Source organism: Nuphar pumila, chromosome 11 (assembly GCF_984573655.1).
Source record: "Nuphar pumila chromosome 11, dmNupPumi1.hap1.1, whole genome shotgun sequence".
Lineage (NCBI taxonomy): Eukaryota > Viridiplantae > Streptophyta > Magnoliopsida > Nymphaeales > Nymphaeaceae > Nuphar > Nuphar pumila.
The window spans coordinates 19,588,563-19,601,728 of NC_143259.1; the positions used below are offsets into that span (position 1 = coordinate 19,588,563).

General features: G+C 38.6%; 1 protein-coding gene across 1 annotated transcript in view; it reads right to left on the reverse strand.

Moving 5' to 3' along the window:
* Window positions 1-11,382: 11,382 nt before the first annotated feature.
* LOC149822151 (dihydroorotate dehydrogenase (DUF3598)) overlaps window positions 11,383-13,166 on the reverse strand; it is a 43,787-nt gene continuing 42,003 nt past the window's right edge. Inside the window, exons 4-5 of the mRNA XM_089980137.1 lie at window positions 12,367-12,506; window positions 11,383-11,978 (exon numbers count right to left, since the gene is read on the reverse strand). Of these exons, the coding sequence (XP_089836263.1) occupies window positions 11,522-11,978; window positions 12,367-12,506 (597 nt within the window). The 3' untranslated portion in view covers window positions 11,383-11,521. The remainder of the gene's footprint in view (window positions 11,979-12,366; window positions 12,507-13,166) is intronic.

Below are 13,166 nucleotides of genomic sequence, written 5' to 3' on the forward strand. Positions count from 1 at the left end.
AAGTGAATTGTTAAGTAAGTTAGTAAATGGTTCGGATTCATGTGGGATGTGGCCAATACCAAATCCGACTAACAAGACTCGAATCTGTATTTGGATCCAAATGGTAAAAAGCTAATAGTGAATCCCAAAAAGTGCATGTACTCGGACTTATCCATCGCGTTCAGTTGTGAAATCTTAAATGGAATCCGAATCTGATTACTAACCGGTTCAGTTTTCTTAACCAAATCCGACTAGTCAGATTCAGGATTGGGTCAGAGATTGGATATATCCGATCCATTTGTCATCCCTATTGTTAACCCGTAGCATGTCAATACATTAGTTATTTCTGTTCCTTCCCTGTTATTGACTCTGGTTAAGTTTGTGCAATAGTTTAGCTTCATGCTGGCCAACTTAGTCGGAAGGTTAGGCCTATTTTCACCCAGACTAGCCTGTGTAGTGCCGGTTGTTGTGACCAGATTCTGAGACTAGATTGTCCCATAAAAGCAGGTTCTCTGCATCACTGAGAACTGGAATTGTGCTTGTACTTTTTTGGCTGGGCCAAGAGAAAAACCTACCATCACCAACCGCACATTGTCAGACCTTTGATTGGTAAAATCCTTGAGGTACATGGAGTGCACCCAACTTCAACCTTGCGCTTGTGGATTTCGAACCATGGTTGCCTCATGTGATGTAACAAACGGCTGTCACCCGTAACCAGAAGGCGGAGCTCATGTTGGAAGTATTAGTTCACTTATCATCGCTTTATTATAATTTTTTTATATGTTTCATGACCATGGAAACTTTAATGAAAATGACCTGTTCATTAACGAGCTTGAGGCAAAGGCTTGTCAAGGTTCATTAAAAATTCAAAGAAGCACGTTACGTTTAAGAGAAGCAAAGAGTTTGAGGCAAATCTTTCAAGAACTCAATGATAGCCCTGCACAAGCGCCCAGCCGAGCTCAAGCCTAGGTTTGACGAGCTTGGCTCATCCAAAAAACAGATGACTGGAGCTAAACTAGTGCTTGGCTTGGCTCAGCTCAACTCAATGCCTTGAAAAGCAGGACTTTGGGGTAAAATTCAGATCAGCCACCTCGTGACTGGTCGCCCAACTCCCCTAGGGTAGGTTTCTCTTTTTTGTTGTGTATGCAAACAAATGAAATGAAAACCTACAAAATACAAAACTTACTAAATGAAACATGATAGTCGATTTTTGGTGTTTTTTTCGAAATTTCAATCCCATAGACGTGTTCAGCAAGATTGATTTAATAGAAATCGACAATTGGATCATGCATTTTGGATGAAAAAAATGGTATTTGGAGCCTAAAAAATTTATGGAAATTGTTGGATGTTGATTTTTAAAACCTTATAAAAACCTATCAATGCATCTGAATCAAATGTTCCAATAAGTAATTCATATAAAAACAAGCATATACATTTGTACTGTCAAAATTTTGAAAAACACCAACAATTCATAAAAATCCAATAGCATGTTTCATTTAGTAGGTTTTCATTTCCCGTGCAAACAATATTGTATGTACCAGCCTGAATTGGCCAATTCGTATCTTATCGAACCTTGCTTTCAGAGGTGGGCCATGTACGTGAGGCCCACTCAGCCTCACTTCGGCGAGGGTTCCTCGTCATAAAAAAAAAGCTACAGTAGGGGTCATGCAGTGATAATGAACTTCTTGAAGGGTAAAATAATAAATTAGCTAATGACAACCAACCACATCCAATATTTCCTAGGCGGGAAACTACACGTGCGAACCTCGAACTCCATACGTGCGAAATTGGCGCCTCCACCCTCAAAAGTTTCCCTCCTTCTCCCTCTCTTTCTCTCCTCCAAAACCCTAGATTACCAGTAATGGCGGAGTGAGACCGAACCGTAATTCGTTGCAGAACCCTAAATGAAGAGATCTCCGCGCTTTACTTCACAATTTCCCTCCATCTCACGCGTTTCATCTTTTCACCGTCGTATTCAGCCCCCTTTCTCCTCTTAGTTCAGAAAACAAAGCGCCCTGATCTTCCATGGGATCGTCCGCCATTTCCTCCGAATTCCCTCCTTCTAGCGCTGCAAATCTCGAAGTTGAGCGGTCCTGGTACCTCCTCACGGTCTTGCTGCGGATCGGCCGGCCTTGCCGCCCCGAGGAGATCTCTGCCAACTGCTCGCTCTTCCGCATTCCACCGGAAACCGTCGCCCGCGGTTGCTTTCTTCGGGATTCTCCGCTGTCCCTTACGGGCGATTTGTTCGTCGTTCCATCATGGATCGCTACATCTGCCTTGGGAAATTTCAGGGCGAAGGTGGAAAGCTCGTGCCTGTGGCCTAGGATAAGGGTTACGGCCACGTTGAACGGCCGGAAACGGCTTTGGGATGAAGTCGTGAGGACGTATTCGAGGAAGCGAAGAAGCGTTTGTGTCAGTGTTCCGAAACGGATACTGTTTCACTCAGGAAACGGTGAGGGGAAAATTTCATGCTTATCTATTAATTGTGAATTCTGTGTTTTGCTCATGTTCGAAAGTGCTCTATGAACTATTCCGATCATTTAGATTTTTTTCCGTTTGGAAATTTGGAGTTTATGCATTTCTTCTTCAGTCTTCCAGTTTATTATATAATTTCCTTTGTAATTTTTTGGAAACTCTTCATTTTAATATAAAAACGATTGTTCTACGCCATCTTCACTGTGTACTTGCCTCGGCTAGCTTTTATTGTAAATCTTCAACTCACGGATCTTGATTTACTTTAATTAAATTGTAATGATATGGTGAGTTTTCATTGTGTAATTTAAAACATGCTGTCTTAATTTTCACGTTTCTTAGATTTGCTATGAAACTTTAAATTGTGAAAAAGCTGATACTTTTCTGACTGTTTTGAATCTGGAATCGCGATGATGGTGATTCGTTCCTTTCTTTGCCGTACTTGAAAAATACAGGGCTTAATGTATTTCTTGGATTTTCTGTTCCGTTCTTGTTTGATTGCCATATTAGTTTAGTTTGTTATTTTCCATGGAATTTGTGGCTGTATGTTGGACTGTTTTTCCCGTAAAGAACTCTGTACATGAATATACGTAATGGAACTATGCAGATAATTTATTTTCTTTTTTTTTTGGCTCCCTTGCTGATCCAGAATTGTTGGGCCTAAACATTCTATTTAGTTGGTGTTCTTTAATAGATAGAAAAAAAATCCATCTGATGTTTGTTAGCTCGTTAGGGGTCATTTGTTCTCCCTAAGAGCTTTCATGCTAGTACTTTTCCCTATCTAAATTGTGTTTTTTGAAAAAGAAAATGGAAGGAAATTTAGGGGCAAATATATTCCTTGAGTTTGGTTTTATTGTCATCAAATTCGGTAGATTGTTTACCTACTTCCTTTTAAAATTTGGAGTGATCCATTGTAGAGATTGTAATTTTGTTGAGCATCTTTATTGCATAAAAATTGGTTTTTTATTCAAGAGAATATTTTGGTTTGCTTTCACATGTTCTGATGGTTATTTACCCTTTTTTCCTCCTTTAGCTAAGCTGGATAACTTTTCTGAAGAGCAGTTGCTAATGGATGTAAAGGATCCAGTTTTCTTAGATTCTTACATTGGAAGTGAGCTCGTGTCTACTGCTCCAAAGGTACCTTTTAGTTCTTTTGCATATACTGGCTAACAAAGTGATTTTTAACTATGGGATGCTCTCAAGTGATTTATCTGTTGGATACTCTTCTTTATTACAAAGAAACTGCACATTACAAAAAAATAGACTCTTGAGAGTTTTGATGTTCATGCTTCCTGCAGCCCTATGTTGTTCACTCATTTTGTTATTTCAAGTTATGCTCTGCTTTTTCTCCTAATGCATTTGCTAATGTTTCAATGATCTTATAATTACAAACAAATTGCGAAGATTTGCATATCTAAAAATCAACTTTTTAAAGTTGTTAACTAGCACTGCAGTTAATCATCCTACAATTTGCATAAATATATGGATTATTTTATTTCCCATTTCTGAATTAACTTACTTGCAGGTTTTTGGATCAGTTAATAACATGCACAACGAAGTATTTTCTGTGCCAGTGGATGAGGTTAACGCGAAGACTAACTCTCACATCACAGAACAAGCAGTGATGGCACTTCCCCTACTCTGTGATTCTCATGTTCTCTCATCAAGTCTTAGAGTAGATTCTTTTAACTATGTAGAATATACTATTGATAAAGGCAATGTGATAGAAGCAGTAAATGCAGTTGTAGAACAAGTGGTATCTGTACAGTTACCATCACACGAGTGTGATATGCTAGGAGGAACCATGGCAGAAATAAAAAATTCTAACACTATTTCTGATGGAAGACCGTGGGAATGTAAGAAGGTAGAAGCTGTTTGTCCAACAAAAACCATGCAAGTGCTGGGCACTTGGGACCCCGTGGAGAGAGATGGTGCTCATCTTCATATATCTTCCCTCAATGAGTTTATTGACTGCAACTATGCACCTGGGGTTTCGGGGGAAGTTGCAAACCCTGACAACCAAGATATATCGGAGAATAGAGTGGGAAGTCCAATGCGTCATGGGATTAGTTCTGTTGAAGCTAAGAATGTGCATGCTCAAACTGCACCGGAAACAGAAAAAAGGTGTAATGATGCACAAATAGTGGCGGAAGTTCCAGATAGTTTTGATGGCTACACAGAGGGAAGCAGTAGACAGAATGTGGCTTGTACATCTGGTAAATTGTGTGGGAGTAGTAAAGCCATTATAGGAAGCTTTGTAAAGCTAAAAGATGTTGCTCACAAAAGTCTGCAGTCAAACAATGAATTTATGGATCATAAACTTGCTGGGCATGAAAAGAAAACACCTGAACCTCCAGAATCGAGGCCTACTTTTATCCAGAGGGAGACAAATGGCCAAATGGATGTCATGGAAGGCATGCACAAGGAACCATTGAATATAGAAGTGCAACTGCAACATGATTTTTTAGGAGAAAATGATGTTCCTAGCCCTTCCAAACTTAGGCAAATAAATCAGGAAGAGAAATATCCCTTTATGAATAAGCAAAAGCGAAGCCGTAAACATAGCATTCCTGTCAAAAACAATGGTCCAGATCCTACACAAAAACTGATCAAGGTATATTTCTTTAGTTGGTACATGCTTGTCTGTTTTCAATTACTTTCTAGTCAATCTCTGAAATTCTTGTATGATATGAGTGGATGGAATGCTTAATAGTCTACTGGAAGTTTTGAGGATGCTTGATGCTTGTCTTGCAGAATCGCCTGGAGCGTAAAGCAGTACCAAGCTTTGAAGGTTTCATAGTAGAGGAAGAGGAAGGTTCAGGTAGTTACTCTATGATATTTTACAGACTGGTGGTTATCTACCTGTTCACTCATATTCCCTCATTGTGTACGTTATGAATTTCATCTTGTTCATGCAGGTGGTTATGGCACAGTCTATAGGGTTCGAAGAAAGCATGACGGAAAGATATTTGCTGTTAAGTGTATGTCCAATATTGTTACCGTTTTCTTAGATTTATATAACTGCTTTACAAGTCCTGTTGTGAAGGTTCATCTGCATGTGTACTATTAACTCTTCTAAATTATGGAATTTTTTTCAAAACTAGCAAGCCTAATCTTCTCTTGAATACTTTTTACCCCAACCATATTGTTCATGGGTGTGGATTCACAAATGTTGAATCAGGAAGATCGTTCTCATTGTTACGAACTATATTGCTGTATTGAGCACACAGAACTATGATGTTGTCATGAGCTGATAAAACTTTAATGTCTTAGTGGATCCATTGCTGATTTTTCTTTTTGAGAGATGCCGTCATTAATACAAGCTGATGATTGTTTGATAAAGCTATACAATGCAGAGTCAAGATTTAGAAGATAAGAAAATGAAGAAAGGAGCCAAGATTCTACACCTTTCTGAATGCATTGATGCCTATGCAGGATGTTTGCATTATCTGATCTGCATTTTTTCTCTCATTTTCTTAGGCCCTCATGCTAATGCCCACATACACCATGTCAACAATGAGTTAAAGATGCTTGAGAGATTTGGGTAAGCATTATGAGCATGTATATTTTCTTGCAGTTCAAAGCATTGTTTACCTATAATTTTATCATTTCTAAGGATGATCATTTCCTCAGAGGTAGGAACTTTGTGATAAAGTATGAAGGTTCTTTCAAGAGTGGCAATTCAGAATGTTTGGTTCTGGAGTATGTTGAGCATGATCGGCCAGAGGTCATATATTCTTCCACAATCCATGTTTTCTTGTTTAAATCTGTTGCTCATTATTTTCTGCAATAACTTTAGTGCCTCATTTAGGTGTTAAAAAGAGAAATAGATATGTTTGAGCTCCAGTGGTATGGCTATTGCATGTTCAAAGCCCTTGCAAGTTTGCATAAGCAGGTAAATGACCTTCCACTGAAATAACGCCTCTATTTCTCTGTATATTACTGACTTTTCCTTTTTGCAGGGAACAGTCCATAGAGATGTTAAGCCAGGGAATTTTCTGTTCTCACGTAAACTGAGCAAGGGTTATCTCATTGACTTCAACCTAGCCCAGGTGGTGTTTCTTTCCTCATTAGGTTTTTATAAATTCATCCTGTATGTTGTTGCGATTCTAAGTGATGGTTTTCACTTTAACAGGATCTTCATCAGAATTTCTGCACTAATAGTAAGTTCTCTCTCACAATCAAGTTTTCATGCATTTTGTATTTTGGTTCCTTATTGCTTGCTTTGTATGACAATAGGCAATTGAATGGTTTAACTAACCAATTAGAATGAGGAATCTTCATACACTAAATCTGATGGTTTTGTTGAAACGATTGGCATTACTGAATCCTTTTCCCGTCTTTTTGTATTGGTTGCTCCTTCAAGAGTTTTGCTTTATTCCCTTGGAATAAATCTGGTCACTGACTTACTATAAGTATTGTCTACTCAAACTAGCTAGCATCCCTGTTGGGCCTACTTCCAGCAAAATATAAATACTGAAGCTCCAAAATTTTCTTTTTCTAAAGTTGACATTAATGAGAGCATTGCTAAGACTGCAGTTAGTGCTCAAGAACAGTCTATAGGAATAAAATTCTCTTCCCATGTAAGGCTAATTATGAAGTGTTATTTCAGAAAAGGTTCCTAAAATGATAGACTCCCTCTAATTATTACTTTGATTTATATGGGCTTTCCCCTTGCAATGAAGGTGAGTCACCCTGGTTGTTGTTGCTTACTTATGACTTTGGCAGGAAATACAAAGTTGAATTCAGATGGAAAGTTGCAATCTATCCATCATCAGCCTTCTAATAACAAAGAGGTACCTGCTACAAACATTAGCTCTGTTGTCAATGGAAGATTACTAGAAACAATCAGTAGTCTCAGAGGATCAACAAAAGAAAATTCATTGTCTAAGGAAGCAAACAAGATGAAGCGATTCCACACATCTCAAAGGAAATTATTCCTTGATCTCTGCAATAACAGTAAATACAGAAGCAGTGCTGATGCTTCTGGTGTTACTCCAACAAAAGAAGCGTCAAGCACTAGAACTCCTTCTGCTGAAAGAATGAGGCAGCCTTTACCATGCCAAGGAAGGAAAGAGTTGATCAATTTGGTGCAAGAGGTAATACAGGGTCCTCACCATGAGTTAACAACAGTTCCAGCCTCTCAACGGAAAAGGATACCTGCACCCATTAGTAAAATGGACAGAGGACTTGTTTTCCTAACTCCCATGCCTGTGAACTCGAACAGTTTTGCTGTTTCTAGCTTAGCTCCGTTGAAAAGTAAAGGTATTCATTATATCTTGTAACCTTTTGTCAGAAATGGTGCTGATATTTTCAAATTTCTGTCTTTTTTGCGATAAATTCATACAGTAATAAAATCAAGATATTGCTTTTGTTCAATATATCATGATTTAATTACTAACTACTTAATTTTCTTTCAGTTTTCATATTTTTATTCTTATACCTTTTTAATTTATAATTTTAACTGTGGCAGGATTTTGCAAGTATTTTTCCAAGAAATAAGCAAATTTTTTTTTGTTTATAACAAGACCTTCCCTTACCAAGAAAATCCTGATATCCAGATTTGTGATCATGCCTGCAACATATTCCATCTTAACCCGGGGGAAAGCGGAATTGTGGCATGGGCTGGAAACCAAAAGTCACAAGCTTGATGGGCTGGTGGGGCCATCCACCGTGTGGATAATCAGTTCCCAGAAAGAGCCTCTTCCTGGATCAGATTGGTCTAGTGTCAATGTAGTTATTTTTTTCTACAAGGCTAAGTGCATGTATTCTTGTTTCCAGGGGAAGGAAAGCGCAAAAGAGAAGGCCCTTGTGTTGGGACAAAGGGGTTTCGAGCTCCAGAGGTTTGCCATTGCACTCATCCACATGCATGCACACACACACACACACATCCAAATTTTTTGGTGCCTAACAAGTTATGAAATCCCACGTTGGCACTTTGTATTAAACACCATTCTCTATAATATTTTCATAATTTTATGAAGTGATTCATGTTATTTATTAGTTATACTTCAAAAGTATGGAGAATATACTGTCACAAAGGTATGGGTGTGGGTATGAGATATGACATTGATACAAAGGGTATGGCATGGAAATTTCTTAAAAGATGGGCATGTCAGTACGTGAACGCATGTATGTGCATGCACACATATGTATATATACATGCAAAAATGCACAATTGTGCTACATTTTGCAAGATGCTTTATATATGAAATTACAAACTGAAAGTGTACAGTATATCAAAGGTGTGTTGTTAAAGTAACAAATAATGATCACCAAATTTATAATTTAATAGTGGACATTTTTTATGTCGAGCATAGGCTACACATTTCAAAACCTAGATGGCCTGTATTTAGGAGCACCTCATACCAGCATGGGTATATATATAGGCACACGCAAACTTCATTTATTAAGCTCTGTTTTCCATTTTTTCATGTTTACTTGATATGATTGATTCATGCAGGTTTTGTTCAAATCTATCCATCAAGGTTACAAGATTGACATCTGGTCCGCTGGAGTTACATTACTTTACTTGATGATCGGGAAATCACCTTTTGTTGGTGATCCTGAACAGTGAGCATCTGTTCCTCATATAAAAACAGCTTAGCTTGAAAAATTAATCGCATCTTCTTATATGTTAAAATGAATAATTTGCATTTGCAGAAATATAAGAGATATTGCAAAGCTCAGAGGCAGCGAGGAACTATGGGAGCTAGCAAAATTGCATAACCGAGACTCATCCTTTCCTGCGGTACTACTACTTTCTCAATTATGCATGCATCATGACTTTTGTGATGAAGAGTTTTGAGCCTGAGCATTCAGTTATTACAGGACTTGTTGGACATACGAGCTGCACCTTCAATGAAGCTCCGCAAGTGGTGTGAGCTGCACACCAGGAGGCCTGACTTCCTCAGGGTTATACCTGATTCACTTCTTGATCTTATTGATAGATGCTTGACAGTGAATCCGAGGGTTAGGATTGATGCAGAGGAAGCTCTTGAGCACGAATTCTTTGCTCCTTGTTGCGAGGCCCTTAGGAAGAACAGGATGCGCCAACGGGGACTGGTATCAGAAGCCACAATATCAACATCTAACAGTATCAATAGCTGATGAATGGAGAAGTGCGCCTTGTTTGGACTACATATCTGAGCTTTCAAAAGCTCAGCTCCCATTGTACCCCTCACAAGTTGACACAGTTCTACCCTCTTGTGCTGGTCATGCTGTGCCATTCCTATGTGTTGTTCCGATTGAATGTATCATCAATAAGCAGTTCTCTTCCTCCTCCTTTTCTCTCTAATGTGTGGCATGTGGAGGTTAGCTTCAGCTTGTAGCTTCCATGTGATGTATTTTATAACCTATTTAGAATACAGGCGCAAAAAGATGCACCATATTTGTATCGATTGGTTTCAACATCCAGAATAAGGCTGTTTACATGCTCAGAAATCTCACCCGGACGCGGATTGACAACTCTAAAGAAAGGAATGAGTGGGTCCCATAGTTGCTTCATTCACTCAAAATTGCAGGTGCACTTAAGGGCTCTTTAGCTTTGCAGTTTCTACTGGAATTTGTTGGAAGGCCAAAAAGTTCTAAATCATTATGTGTATCTTTCCTTTCTTGAGGAATATTTTAGTTGTTTCTTGTTGTTTGCTAACTTAACATTATGACCACTCTTGAAAATTGATGATCGGTGGGTAAGGTTTTTGAGTCTGTATATGCACCTGTCCCACATTAAAATGTTTGTAAGCATCTCTATCAGACCAAGCTTACCAGAGTTTGGCATTTTTTTTCATGTTGGCTGACTCTCCACCCAAGATTAATATTTAGGAAAATGTATTAATGATGCAGTTTTCCTGTTCTTTTTCTTTGTTTTCGCAGTCTTAACCCAGACAGCTGCTCCAGCCGCGAGCATTAGTAATCTGAAAGGAACTCGCTTGCTCTGGCTTACACGAGAGAGAGAGAGAGTCCCACAAAACCATCCTTTGCACTCTTCATGCACTTGGCCAGACGGAAGATGACGAGAAAATTAAAACAATGCTCAGAATGTTTATTTCCTTCAATTCCCTAAAAATAAAAAGTATTAATGCATTATTTTCATTGGCGGTGAGTCTTGGAGATTTTAAAGGAAAAGTTAAGAGCAAAGTTAATCGGTTTCCGGTCTGAATCGATTTTGAAAACGATTCAGGGAGCTGGCCGGTTCAGAATCAAACCGAATAGATCAGAGTCAGTCAATTTTAAACCATCAGACGAATAAAGCAATAAAAATATTTAAGAAATTACTTAAAACCCTTTAAAACGACAAAACATTAAACCAAACCAGCCCTTTAGAAAATCGATTTTGATCCCGTTATGAATCGGCCGATTCACAACGATTCTTACAACAACGGTTTAGAGGTTGAGGGACAATTTGTCATAAATGTCCTGCTCACGTGATAGTATGGTCCAACGTAGAACAAATAAAAAATGTCATATACTAACTGATCAAACAATTGCAGCCACATACACATACCCAAGTATCAGTGATGGACCTATATACAAGTTTCGGTCCGGTTTGCCCATAAAACGCTTTAAGGTGTACAAGTTTTTTCAATTTGAATTTTTGAAATTTCATTTTAAAATAATTTATTTTCGCAAGATTTTCTCATAACTTCAGAAAGTAAAAAAAAAAAGGGAACGTATCACAAAAAGGTAGTCATTTTTTATGCAGCAGCACCGATGCTGATGACCATCCACCTCAACATTTCTCAAGATGGGCACCACACCCATCTCCAGAAAGGACAGTATGGGTGGCTGTCAAGCAGGTCGCTGCACGCCCACCGTGCAGCGACGCTGCATATTATGTGAAGCCTTGTGAACAAGAATATTTTGAACTTTCGTTATGAGTCCAAATTCCACCTCGGTGAAGTTGTGAAGCATGATGCAACATCCAACTGGTTTAGGAAATCTACTATCTTGATTTGAATCACTGCCTGGTCTTAACCCAACTCCTCTTTTTGTTTTTTTTTTTGGTTGAACCAAATGTAGACATCTGGTTGTTACATAGAAAAAGGAAAAAAAAAACAGAAACACATAATTACGAAGTAATGGCGTCAGAGTCAGACCACCTTCTCTTTACCTCGGTTTTCCATCGAACCTCTTTTAGCTTCCCATCAACTCCATAATCTCTTTCCATGACCAGATTAATCCCTTCCTCAGAATACCATCCAACACCAATGCACAGAATCCCATCATTCACATCGACGTACCCTGTAACACCACCTGGCAACCAGAGAATGGCCACTTCTTCCATGTCCAGTAGCTCTTCCTCACCAAAGTAGACAGGGTTCTCGGGCAAGCTTCTGTTCTTCAAGGTCTCCATGCACAGATATACATATGGTGGCCGGCCTTCATCTGCTATAGAATTTACTTCGTTTGTTGATTCCTCAGATATGACAGTGGCACTAGTCTCAAAGACCTTCCAAGATCCGGTGAGATCCGATGGTTTAATGCGCTTGCGTTGAGAAAATGGCTTCAAATCGAATTCACCAAAGCTGAATGGAACAAGGAAAGAGATTTACTTGCAGTTTGATAATTAGCTGACATCAAGCAAGAGTTGTGAATGAGATGGAATTGACAAGGACAGCAAGAAAGATAATGTTGGGGAAAGAGTTTTTTCTATTCATTCGTTGTGCACCTAAAGAAATAAAAAAATATATTCAAACATAAACTTCTCTTCTATTTTACCAAGTAAATTACTATATTGTTCATTAACCAGTACTGAGTCCGTGTTTTAGATGTCAGGTATTTTCCGGTGGAGATACTGGCAAGTTGTCTAGCACTCGAGGATAGAAAAGGACGGCCATTGGAATACGCAAGTACCAGAAGCATGCTAACAGAAATCCTTAACATATCTTAAGAAGAAATCAGATGTAGATTTACCTTTCATCTTGCACATTGGTAGGACTAACCCATTGTTCTTCATACACAGCAACCCTGATTATCTGTATATCTGAACCTCCATCCTTGAACTCTACTGTGTGCAGAATGCGTAGCCTCTTGTGACATCCCTTCACTAGACACTAAGACAAGAAAAAAAAGGCAATAGAGAATTATGCTGGCCATCCCACTGTCCAAAACACTGTGCATAAGGAAATAACTTGAATAGACAACTAAAGAATAGATAAAGAAAAATAAGTCCTTTTATGATTAAGACAAACAAGGAGCTAGTAAATGAGAGATCAAAGTCAAGTCATACTATTGCGGTTACATAGCAAATGTCTAAGTTGTGGTATACATTTAATGGGCTTTCAGCAGTGAGATTTGTGGAATGTACACCTCTTTCCTTCACACACACACACACAGATTCACAGTAGCACCAAATACAACTCTCATTAGTACCAGATGTTTTACGGTAAACTTTGTGCGATTGGAAATGACACATCAGGACATGGCATAATCGATTTCAGCCATCAATATCAAAGGAGTTCTACTAACCAATATCTCATTGCCATCAAAGCAGAAAGATGAACATGGTCCAAAGGGGTCAACGCCTTTATATAGACTAGAAGTTATGAACACAACCATCTAGGAATGGCCTTGATATATAAATTGGGCTAACCACAGGTTAATGCATACACTGGCTGAAACCTTGTATAAATTGTGTTAACCACACTCTCAGAGCCTTTAAGCAAAAGAGGACCTATTCCTCATAATGGGCTTGTGTGTATGTGTGTCTTGTT